The following is a 12,542-nucleotide window of genomic DNA, read 5'->3' on the forward strand; positions in this document are numbered from 1 at the left end:
TGAGAGTGAGTAAAGGCTATGTCACACAGGGAGAGGTAATCACCGAAGATGAGTCTAGAGGAGGTGGGACATGAAAGTGAGATGTAAGCAGGGGGTTGCGATGGAGGAATGATGGCGAGACAGTCCTCTGACAGGCAGAGATTCTTTGAATAAACATTCCGTCTGCACTACCCCGAAAAAACAAAGGATAGATCCAGAAATAGAAAATAAAACTGAGTGGCTCCCTCAAGTAAGTTTCTTTCCTCCTCCTCCACCCCTGTCCTGCCACGTTTACGGGACAATTCATCTAATCTTAGGAAAGAAAACCCCTGTCAGCCTGAGGGGAACCACGGAGAGACGAAGCGCTTGTGGTAGAGCTGACATTATAACAATGAAGGGGAAAAGAAAGCATGTCTAAATGTGAGAGCTGTTTACTGGCCCAAATGTGGATTTTATTATGCGACTACAACATTCACTCACACTGACATCACAGGCTCAGATTTTAATGCTGTGGTAAATTAATTGAGCTGTGTATTTCTTTATTTTGTGTACATGTATTTGACAAAAGTCAATTCTATGATCATGTTTTGGTAAAAATAAAAGAAGTCATTGGGAAATTTTACCATTTTTATTCATGATGTGAAATTATAAAAGTACAAAAGCCCATATGATCATAATTTAACAGTGTGTATAAATACTGCAGGTACATTGTGACAACAACATGTGTATCAGTCCATGTGTCCAGGTTTGTCCTGTGTGCTGTTGTGTGTCTCTGTGCTGCTGTGTGGTTCCTGTGAACACACACTCTGCTGTGTTTCCTCCTCTGAGCTCCTCTTGATGGTCAGCTCTCTCTCAGCCTCCTCAACACGTGGATGTTTGGCTGCCTGGATGTGGAGCTTTCCGTCTGGGACAGGCAGCAGGTGACGGCTTGAGGGTTCAGACCTTCAGGCAGATCAAACTCCTGTCTGAACTCCTGCAGTCTGTAAGAGTAGGAGCCTTTCTCATCCTCCTGCTTCTTCTCCGTCTTCCCGCTGACTCTCAGCTTCCTGCCCACCTGCCTGACAGACAGCTCCTCGGGTGAAAAGCCTCGAGTGTCCAGGGTCAGGCCAAAGTGCTCTCCCTCTTTGTCTAGCTGGTAGGAGACCGGTTGCACGGCCACGCTGCTTTGGAAAGGCTCCGTCTCCTCCAGGATCTGGTGCTGAAGTTTGTCCATCAGCTGCAGACTGCTGCGCAGCTCCTGTAGGTTTCTCTGCAGAAGATTCTGCTGGTAGAACAGAGGTCTGACCTCTGGCCACAGACTGCGTACAGGACAGTAGAAGTCCATGAGTGGACTGAAGGCAGACTGGAATCCATGAGAGCACAGCATCTTCTCAGTGTTTAGTGGTGAGTCCTCTAGTTGTGAGATGAAACTCTGTTCAAGTGTCTGTTCTCTTCTGTGTAGCTTGTGTAGCGTTGTGTGTCAGCAGTGGGACTGTCTCAGCTTTTATATTCTAACTGGAGGAGGTCCAGAGTCTTCAGGAACTTTCTGGTCATTTCCACAGATGTCCGCTGGGTGGAGCTGTTTCTCAAGAGTCCTGATGTTACTCCCTCATTCTGGTTGGATCAGCACTCAGCTGTTTGACATTGTCTTGCGTTCAAGACGACTGATAAGTATTAGGCTCATAGTAAATAATAATTTTGAAAACTTTCTCCATGAAGTAAGCTGTTCATTCAAATATCTGTTAAAATTCATTACAAATTGAAAAAAGACCATTTCAATCAGTACCACAAATCCCCACTGGGTGGAGCTGTTTTACAAGAGTCATGATGTCACTCCATTAAACCTGTTTGATCTGGAGTCTCTTTTTTAAAAATGATGTCATGCAAACTTTTAATATTACTAAACAGTAATAATAGAGCACATACACATTATGTTCACTCATTATACTCAACTGTACGACACATCAATGACATTGTTACACAATATTTAAGTCACTCTGTTATTTTCTGCCTCTTTCCAGAGACAGGGACATTTCTGTAGGTCAACACAAATACAATGACAAGAACAGTTTAGAAAATCTTCAACTATTCTTTGATAATCCATGTAATATTAAAAACCCTGTAGTGAGTGAATACATTTTTATTTCTACTCTACATTCAGGTTTTTGTTTTTTTGTGATTTTTTTGCCAGTATTCTGATGGAAGCATTTACTGAAGTTTTTTTCTGTTTGACTGAGAAGGACAAATACTGTGACTGCATGGATAATATTTTCAGACTCAGTCATGAATAAAGAAATAACATTTTGGGTGAACCGACTACAAACATTCAATTCAATATTCTAAAAAAACATGATTTATTTTGTCCAGTTTGAACAGTGTTAATAAGTTATTCTTTTTAAACTGATCATGACCATGAAACTTCATTGACAAAAAAAAAGACTATAAACATTGATCCTGGTCCTTGAAGAATCACAATATCATCACTGTTAACAGTTGATACAGAGAATTACTTGTAGTTGTTTTCTCTAGTGAATCCTGTACAACTAATTGAAGATTTTTAAATTAATTAATTAAAAATATATATGTTATGTGTTAAACTCACTTTGTTGATCATTGCTTGCATGTAAGTATTGTTTCTATCCTTTGACGCAGTACGTTTTTAATCTATGTCAATAAAAACACACACGAAAACTTTTTTCCAACTTTAACTCCATGTTCAAATAGTTATTTTTTTCTACAAATATTCTGACTGAAACTATGAGTGGAGTCGTCTCTTCCTTCTGACTGGGAAGATAAAATAATATGACCAGTCAAAATGAAATCCATTGTAAAATATGTAAAAAGGAAATCATTTTGACAGTTTTGAACAATGTTAACAATGTCAGCCTTTTAAATTGAACATGAGTTTATAACCTTGGTGCCAGATGCAACAACATTCTCAATACTGGAGGGTGAGTAATCACTATAGTTCCTGTTAAAAGTACAACCAGAGAATAGCACCTGGCTACTAAAGATAATGACTTGACTGCTAATTGAATCTTTAAATCTTTATTGAGCATTTCCTGTCAGGACATATTGTTTCTATCATTAAAAGCAGTAAAATTTTTAATCTATGACAATAAAAACACACAAGAAAACTGTGATTCAGCTGTTCACGCATTTATTGTTTTCTTCCGTTATAAAAATATAAAAGCACACATGATCATAATTTAACAGTGTGTATAAATACTGATGGTACATTGTGACAACAACATGTGTATCAGTCCATGTGTCCAGGTTTGTCCTGTGTGCTGTTGTGTGTCTCTGTGCTGCTGTGCGGTTCCTGTGAACACACACTCTGCTGTGTTTCCTCCTCTGAGCTCCTCTGGATGGTCAGCTCTCTCTCAGCCTCCTCAACACGTGGATGTTTGGCTGCCTGGATGTGGAGCTTTCCGTCTGGGGACAGGCAGCAGGTGACGGCTTGAGGGTTCAGACCTTCAGGCAGATCAAACTCCTGTCTGAACTCCTGCAGTCTGTAAGAGTAGGAGCCTTTCTCATCCTCCTGCTTCTTCTCCGTCTTCCCGCTGACTCTCAGCTTCCTGCCCACCTGCCTGACAGACAGCTCCTCGGGTGAAAAGCCTCGAGTGTCCAGGGTCAGGCCAAAGTGCTCTCCCTCTTTGTCTAGCTGATAGGAGACCGGTTGCACGGCCACGCTGCTTTGGAAAGGCTCTGTCTCCTCCAGGATCTGGTGCTGAAGTTTGTCCATCAGCTGCAGACTGCTGCGCAGCTCCTGTAGGTTTCTCTGCAGGAGATCCTGCTGGTAGAACAGAGGTCTGACCTCTGGCCACAGACTGCGTACAGGACAGTAGACGTCCATGAGTGGACTGAGGGTAGACTGGAATCCATGAGAGCACAGCATCTTCTCAGTGTTTAGTGGTGAGTCCTCTAGTTGTGAGATGAAACTCTGTTCAAGTGTCTGTTCTCTTCTGTGTAGCTTGTGTAGCGTTGTGTGTCAGCAGTGGGACTGTCTCAGCTTTTATATTCTAACTGGAGGAGGTCCAGAGTCTTCAGGAACTTTCTGGTCATTTCCACAGATGTCCGCTGGGTGGAGCTGTTTCACAAGAGTCCTGATGTCACTCCCTCATTCTGGTTGAATCAGGACTCAGCTGTTTGACATTGTCTTGTGTTCAAGACGATTGATAAGTATTAGGCTCATAGTAAATAATAATTTTGAAAACTTTCTCCATGAAGTAAGCTGTTCATTCAAATATCTGGTATAGTACATTATAAATTGAAAACCAGTCTTTTCAGTGAGTACCACAAATCCCCACTGGTTGGAGCTGTTTTACAAGAGTCATGATGTCACTCCATTAAACCTGTTTGATCTGGAGTCTCTTTTTTTGAAATGATGTCATGCAAACTTTTAATATTACTAAACAGTAATAATAGAGCACATCCACACCATGTTCACTCATTATACTCAACTGTACGACACATCAATGACATTGTTACACAATATTTAAGTCACTCTGTATTTGTGTTGAGCTATGTCGCTGTTCCTGGAAAGAGGCAGAAAATAACAATGACAAGAACAGTTTAGAAAATCTTCAGACTATTCTTTGATAATCCATGTAATGTTAAATACCCTCTAGTGGATGAATACATGTTTATTTCTACTCTACATTCAGGTTATTGTTTTCTTTTTGTTTTTGTTTTTTTTGTTTGTTTGTTTGTTTTTTTATTGTGATTTTCTGCCGATATTCTGATGGAAGCATTTACTCAAGTTTTTTTTCCCCCTCTGTTTCACTGAGAAGGACAAATACTGTGAATGCATGGATGACATTTTCAAACTCAGTCATAAATAAAGAAATAACATTTTGGGTGAACAGACTCCAAACATTCAATTCAATATTCTGAAAAAACATGATTTATTTTGTCCAGTTTGAACAGTGTTAACAAGTTATTATTTTTAAACTGATCATCACCATGAAACTTCATTGACAAATAAAAAAACTATAAACATTGATACTGGTCCTTGAAGAATCACAACATCAACACTGTTAACAGTTGATACAGAGAATTACTTGTAGTCGTTCTCTCTAGTGAATCCTCCACAACTTATTCAATATGTTTTAATAATTTAATTAAAAAATATATTTTATGTGTCAAACTCACTTTGTTGACCATTGCTTGCATCTAAGTATTGTTTCTATCCTTTATCGCAGTAAGCTTTTAATCTATGTCAATAAAAACACACACGAAAACTTTTTTCCAACTTTAACTCCATGTTCAAATAGTTTTTTTTCTACAACTATTCTGACTGAAACCATGAGTGGAGTCATCTCTTCCTTCTGACTGGGAAGATAAAACAATACAACCGGTCAAACTGAAATCCATTGTAAAATATGTAATATGTAAAGGAAATCATTTTAACAGTTTTGAACAATGTTAACAATGTCAGTCTTTTAAACTAAACATGAGTTTATAACCTTGGTGCCAGATGCAACAACATTCTCAATACTGGAGGGTGATTAATCACTATGGTTCCTGTTAAAAGTACAACCAGAGAATAGCACCTGGCTTCTAAAGATAATGACTTGACTGCTAATTGAATCTTTAAATCTTTATTGAGCATTTCCTGTCAGGACATATTGTTTCTATCATTAAAAGCAGTAAAAATTTTAATCTATGACAATAAAAACACACAAGAAAACTGTGATTCAGCTGTTCGCACATTTATTTGTTTTCTTCCGCTATAAAAATATAAAAGCACACATGATCATAATTTAACAGTGTGTATAAATACTGAAGGTACATTGTGACAACAACATGTGTATCAGTCCATGTGTCCAGGTTTGTCTTGTGTGCTGTTGTGTGTCTCTGTGCTGCTGTGTGGTTCCTGTGAACACACACTCTGCTGTGTTTCCTCCTCTGAGCTCCTCTTGATGGTCAGCTCTCTCTCAGCCTCCTCAACACGTGGATGTTTGGCTGCCTGGATGTGGAGCTTTCCGTCTGGGGACAGGCAGCAGGTGACGGCTTGAGGGTTCAGACCTTCAGGCAGATCAAACTCCTGTCTGAACTCCTGCAGTCTGTAAGAGTAGGAGCCTTTCTGGTCCTCCTGCTTCTTCTCCATCTTCCCGCTGACTCTCAGCTTCCTGCCCACCTGCCTGACAGACAGCTCCTCGGGTGAAAAGCCTCGAGTGTCCAGGGTCAGGCCAAAGTGCTCTCCCTCTTTGTCCAGCTGGTAGGAGACCGGTTGCACTGCCACACCGCTTTGGAAAGGCTCCGTCTCCTCCAGGATCTGGTGCTGAAGTTTGTCCATCAGCTGCAGACTGCTGCGCAGCTCCTGTAGGTTTCTCTGCAGAAGATTCTGCTGGTAGAACAGAGGTCTGACCTCTGGCCACAGACTGCGTACAGGACAGTAGAAGTCCATGAGTGGACTGAAGGCAGACTGGAATCCATGAGAGCACAGCATCTTCTCAGTGTTTAGTGGTGAGTCCTCTAGTTGTGAGATGAAACTCTGTTCAAGTGTCTGTTCTCTTCTGTGTAGCTTGTGTAGCGTTGTGTGTCAGCAGTGGGACTGTCTCAGCTTTTATATTCTAACTGGAGGAGGTCCAGAGTCTTCAGGAACTTTCTGGTCATTTCCACAGATGTCCACTGGGTGGAGCTGTTTCACAAGAGTCCTGATGTCACTCCCTCATTCTGGTTGAATCAGGACTCAGCTGTTTGACATTGTCTTGTGTTCAAGACGATTGATAAGTATTAGGCTCATAGTAAATCATAATTTTGAAAACTTTCTCCATGAAGTAAGCTGTTCATTCAAATATCTGGTATAGTACATTATAAATTGAAAACCAGTCTTTTCAGTGAGTACCACAAATCCCCACTGGTTGGAGCTGTTTTACAAGAGTCATGATGTCACTCCATTAAACCTGTTTGATCTGGAGTCTCTTTTTTTGAAATGATGTCATGCAAACTTTTAATATTACTAAACAGTAATAATAGAGCACATCCACACCATGTTCACTCATTATACTCAACTGTACGATACATCAATGACATTGTTACACAATATTTAAGTCACTCTGTTATTTTCTGCCTCTTTCCAGAGACAGGGACATTTCTGTAGGTCAACACAAATACAATGACAACAGTTAAGAAAATCTTCAGACTATTCTTTGATGATCCATGTGATATTAAAATCCCTGTAGTGAGTGAATACATTTTTATTTCTACTCTACATTTAGGTTCTTGTTTTTACGTGATTTTTTGCCAGTATTCTTATGGAAGCATTTACTCAAGCTTTTTTTCTGTTTGACTGGGAAGGAGAAATACTGTGAATGCATGGATAATATTTTCAGACTCAGTCATGAATAAAGAAACAAACTTTGGGGTGAACCGACTCCAAACATTCAATTCAATATTCTAAAAAAACATGATTTATTTTGTCCAGTTTGAACAGTGTTAACAAGTTACTATTTTTATACTGATCATGTCCATGAAACTTCATTGACAAATGAAAAAAACTATAAACATTGATACTGGTCCTTGAAGAATCCCAATATCAACACTGTTAACAGTTGATACAAAGAATGACTTGTAGTTGTTTTCTCTAGTGAATCCTCCACAACTTATTGAATACGTTTCAATAATTTAATTAAAAATATATTTTATGTGTAAAACTTACTTTGTTGACCATTGCTTGCATGTAAGTATTGATTTTATCTTTTATCGCAGTACGTTTTTAATCTGTCAATAATAACACACACGAAAACTTTGGTCCAACTTTAGTTGCATGTTCAAATATTTTGTTTTTCTACAAATATTCTGACTGAAACTATGAGTGGAGTCGTCTCTCCCTTCTGACTGGGAAGATAAAGCAATATAACCAGTCAAACTGAAATCCATTGTAAAATATGGAAAAAGGAAATAATTTTAACAGTTTTGAACAATGTTAACAATGTCAGCCTTTTAAATTGAACATGAGTTTATAACCTTGGTGCCAGATGCAACAACATTCTCAATACTGGAGGGTGAACAATCACTATGGTTCCTGTTAAAAGTGCAACCAGAGAATAGCACCTGGCTTCTAAAGATAATGACTTGACTGCTAATTAATCTTTAAATCTTTATTGAGCATTTCCTGTCAGGACGTATTGTTTCTATCATTAAAAGCAGTAAAATTTTTAATCTATGACAATAAAAACACACAAGACAACTGTGATTCAGCTGTTCGCACATTTATTTGTTTTCTTCCGCTATAAAAATATAAAAGCACATATGATCATAATTTAACAGTGTGTATAAATACTGAAGGTACATTGTGACAACAACATGTGTATCAGTCCACGTGTCCAGGTTTGTCCTGTGTGCTGTTGTGTGTCTCTGTGCTGCTGTGTGGTTCCTGTGAACACACACTCTGCTGTGTTTCCTCCTCTGAGCTCCTCTTGATGGTCAGCTCTCTCTCAGCCTCCTCAACACGTGGATGTTTGGCTGCCTGGATGTGGAGCTTTCCGTCTGGGGACAGGCAGCAGGTGACGGCTTGAGGGTTCAGACCTTCAGGCAGATCAAACTCCTGTCTGAACTCCTGCAGTCTGTAAGAGTAGGAGCCTTTCTGGTCCTCCTGCTTCTTCTCCGTCTTCCCGCTGACTCTCAGCTTCCTGCCCACCTGCCTGACAGACAGCTCCTCGGGTGAAAAGCCTCGAGTGTCCAGGGTCAGGCCAAAGTGCTCTCCCTCTTTGTCCAGCTGGTAGGAGACCGGTTGCACTGCCACACCGCTTTGGAAAGGCTCCGTCTCCTCCAGGATCTGGTGCTGAAGTTTGTCCATCAGCTGCAGACTGCTGCGCAGCTCCTGTAGGTTTCTCTGCAGGAGATCCTGCTGGTAGAACAGAGGTCTGACCTCTGGCCACAGACTGCGTACAGGACAGTAGAAGTCCATGAGCGGACTGAGGGTAGACTGGAATCCATGAGAGCACAGCATCTTCTCAGTGTTTAGTGGTGAGTCCTCTAGTTGTGAGATGAAACTCTGTTCAAGTGTCTGTTCTCTTCTGTGTAGCTTGTGTAGCGTTGTGTGTCAGCAGTGGGACTGTCTCAGCTTTTATATTCTAACTGGAGGAGGTCCAGAGTCTTCAGGAACTTTCTGGTCATTTCCACAGATGTCCGCTGGGTGGAGCTGTTTCACAAGAGTCCTGATGTCACTCCCTCATTCTGGTTGAATCAGGACTCAGCTGTTTGACATTGTCTTGTGTTCAAGACGATTGATAAGTATTAGGCTCATAGTAAATAATAATTTTGAAAACTTTCTCCATGAAGTAAGCTGTTCATTCAAATATCTGGTATAGTACATTATAAATTGAAAACCAGTCTTTTCAGTGAGTACCACAAATCCCCACTGGTTGGAGCTGTTTTACAAGAGTCATGATGTCACTCCATTAAACCTGTTTGATCTGGAGTCTCTTTTTTTGAAATGATGTCATGCAAACTTTTAATATTACTAAACAGTAATAATAGAGCACATCCACACCATGTTCACTCATTATACTCAACTGTACGACACATCAATGACATTGTTACACAATATTTAAGTCACTCTGTATTTGTGTTGAGCTATGTCGCTGTTCCTGGAAAGAGGCAGAAAATAACAATGACAAGAACAGTTTAGAAAATCTTCAGACTATTCTTTGATAATCCATGTAATGTTAAATACCCTCTAGTGGATGAATACATGTTTATTTCTACTCTACATTCAGGTTATTGTTTTCTTTTTGTTTTTGTTTTTTTTTGTTTGTTTGTTTGTTTTTTTATTGTGATTTTCTGCCGATATTCTGATGGAAGCATTTACTCAAGTTTTTTTCCCCCTCTGTTTCACTGAGAAGGACAAATACTGTGAATGCATGGATGACATTTTCAGACTCAGTCATAAATAAAGAAATAACATTTTGGGTGAACAGACTCCAAACATTCAATTCAATATTCTGAAAAAACATGATTTATTTTGTCCAGTTTGAACAGTGTTAACAAGTTATTATTTTTAAACTGATCATCACCATGAAACTTCATTGACAAATAAAAAAACTATAAACATTGATACTGGTCCTTGAAGAATCACAACATCAACACTGTTAACAGTTGATACAGAGAATTACTTGTAGTCGTTCTCTCTAGTGAATCCTCCACAACTTATTCAATATGTTTTAATAATTTAATTAAAAAATATATTTTATGTGTCAAACTCACTTTGTTGACCATTGCTTGCATCTAAGTATTGTTTCTATCCTTTATCGCAGTAAGCTTTTAATCTATGTCAATAAAAACACACACGAAAACTTTTTTCCAACTTCAACTCCATGTTCAAATAGTTTTTTTTCTACAAATATTCTGACTGAAACTATGAGTGGAGTCATCTCTTCCTTCTGACTGGGAAGATAAAACAATACAACCGGTCAAACTGAAATCCATTGTAAAATATGTAATATGTAAAGGAAATCATTTTAACAGTTTTGAACAATGTTAACAATGTCAGTCTTTTAAACTAAACATGAGTTTATAACCTTGGTGCCAGATGCAACAACATTCTCAATACTGGAGGGTGATTAATCACTATGGTTCCTGTTAAAAGTACAACCAGAGAATAGCACCTGGCCTCTAAAGATAATGACTTGACTGCTAATTGAATCTTTAAATCTTTATTGAGCATTACCTGTCAGGACGTATTGTTTCTATCATTAAAAGCAGTAAAAATTTTAATCTATGACAATAAAAACACAACAAGAAAACTGTGATTCAGCTGTTCGCACATTTATTTGTTTTCTTCCGCTATAAAAATATAAAAGCACACATGATCATAATTTAACAGTGTGTATAAATACTGAAGGTACATTGTGACAACAACATGTGTATCAGTCCATGTGTCCAGGTTTGTCTTGTGTGCTGTTGTGTGTCTCTGTGCTGCTGTGTGGTTCCTGTGAACACACACTCTGCTGTGTTTCCTCCTCTGAGCTCCTCTTGATGGTCAGCTCTCTCTCAGCCTCCTCAACACGTGGATGTTTGGCTGCCTGGATGTGGAGCTTTCCGTCTGGGGACAGGCAGCAGGTGACGGCTTGAGGGTTCAGACCTTCAGGCAGATCAAACTCCTGTCTGAACTCCTGCAGTCTGTAAGAGTAGGAGCCTTTCTGGTCCTCCTGCTTCTTCTCCATCTTCCCCTGACTCTCAGCTTCCTGCCCACCTGCCTGACAGACAGCTCCTCGGGTGAAAAGCCTCGAGTGTCCAGGGTCAGGCCAAAGTGCTCTCCCTCTTTGTCCAGCTGGTAGGAGACCGGTTGCACTGCCACACCGCTTTGGAAAGGCTCCGTCTCCTCCAGGATCTGGTGCTGAAGTTTGTCCATCAGCTGCAGACTGCTGCGCAGCTCCTGTAGGTTTCTCTGCAGAAGATTCTGCTGGTAGAACAGAGGTCTGACCTCTGGCCACAGACTGCGTACAGGACAGTAGAAGTCCATGAGTGGACTGAAGGCAGACTGGAATCCATGAGAGCACAGCATCTTCTCAGTGTTTAGTGGTGAGTCCTCTAGTTGTGAGATGAAACTCTGTTCAAGTGTCTGTTCTCTTCTGTGTAGCTTGTGTAGCGTTGTGTGTCAGCAGTGGGACTGTCTCAGCTTTTATATTCTAACTGGAGGAGGTCCAGAGTCTTCAGGAACTTTCTGGTCATTTCCACAGATGTCCACTGGGTGGAGCTGTTTCACAAGAGTCCTGATGTCACTCCCTCATTCTGGTTGAATCAGGACTCAGCTGTTTGACATTGTCTTGTGTTCAAGACGATTGATAAGTATTAGGCTCATAGTAAATCATAATTTTGAAAACTTTCTCCATGAAGTAAGCTGTTCATTCAAATATCTGGTATAGTACATTATAAATTGAAAACCAGTCTTTTCAGTGAGTACCACAAATCCCCACTGGTTGGAGCTGTTTTACAAGAGTCATGATGTCACTCCATTAAACCTGTTTGATCTGGAGTCTCTTTTTTTGAAATGATGTCATGCAAACTTTTAATATTACTAAACAGTAATAATAGAGCACATCCACACCATGTTCACTCATTATACTCAACTGTACGATACATCAATGACATTGTTACACAATATTTAAGTCACTCTGTTATTTTCTGCCTCTTTTCAGAGACAGGGACATTTCTGTAGGTCAACACAAATACAATGACAACAGTTAAGAAAATCTTCAGACTATTCTTTGATGATCCATGTGATATTAAAATCCCTGTAGTGAGTGAATACATTTTTATTTCTACTCTACATTTAGGTTCTTGTTTTTACGTGATTTTTTGCCAGTATTCTTATGGAAGCATTTACTCAAGCTTTTTTTCTGTTTGACTGGGAAGGAGAAATACTGTGAATGCATGGATAATATTTTCAGACTCAGTCATGAATAAAGAAACAAACTTTGGGGTGAACCGACTCCAAACATTCAATTCAATATTCTAAAAAAACATGATTTATTTTGTCCAGTTTGAACAGTGTTAACAAGTTACTATTTTTATACTGATCATGTCCATGAAACTTCATTGACAAATGAAAAAAACTATAAACATTGATACTG

General features: G+C 39.5%; 3 protein-coding genes and 2 pseudogenes across 3 annotated transcripts; all 5 read right to left on the reverse strand.

Moving 5' to 3' along the window:
• Positions 1-592: 592 nt before the first annotated feature.
• LOC124996738 lies at positions 593-1,527 on the reverse strand (annotated as a pseudogene).
• Positions 1,528-3,101: 1,574 nt separating this feature from the next.
• On the reverse strand, positions 3,102-4,154 carry LOC124996737 (heat shock protein 30-like). The gene has a single exon (XM_047570019.1). The coding sequence runs from the start codon at positions 3,854-3,856 to the stop codon at positions 3,218-3,220; it is 639 nt and encodes a 212-aa protein (XP_047425975.1). The 5' UTR covers positions 3,857-4,154; the 3' UTR covers positions 3,102-3,217.
• A 1,502-nt stretch (positions 4,155-5,656) lies between these two features.
• Positions 5,657-6,543, reverse strand: LOC124996792 (heat shock protein 30-like). The gene has a single exon (XM_047570108.1). It carries the CDS (start codon positions 6,410-6,412, stop codon positions 5,774-5,776), a length of 639 nt encoding a protein of 212 aa, XP_047426064.1. The 5' UTR covers positions 6,413-6,543; the 3' UTR covers positions 5,657-5,773.
• A 1,613-nt stretch (positions 6,544-8,156) lies between these two features.
• On the reverse strand, positions 8,157-9,124 carry LOC124996791 (heat shock protein 30-like). Its single transcript, XM_047570107.1, has one exon. It carries the CDS (start codon positions 8,915-8,917, stop codon positions 8,279-8,281), a length of 639 nt encoding a protein of 212 aa, XP_047426063.1. The 5' UTR covers positions 8,918-9,124; the 3' UTR covers positions 8,157-8,278.
• Positions 9,125-10,718: 1,594 nt separating this feature from the next.
• Positions 10,719-11,617, reverse strand: LOC124996803 (annotated as a pseudogene).
• Positions 11,618-12,542: the final 925 nt, after the last annotated feature.

The sequence above is a fragment of the Mugil cephalus genome, chromosome 19 (assembly GCF_022458985.1).
Source record: "Mugil cephalus isolate CIBA_MC_2020 chromosome 19, CIBA_Mcephalus_1.1, whole genome shotgun sequence".
In the NCBI taxonomy this organism is placed as follows: domain Eukaryota; kingdom Metazoa; phylum Chordata; class Actinopteri; order Mugiliformes; family Mugilidae; genus Mugil; species Mugil cephalus.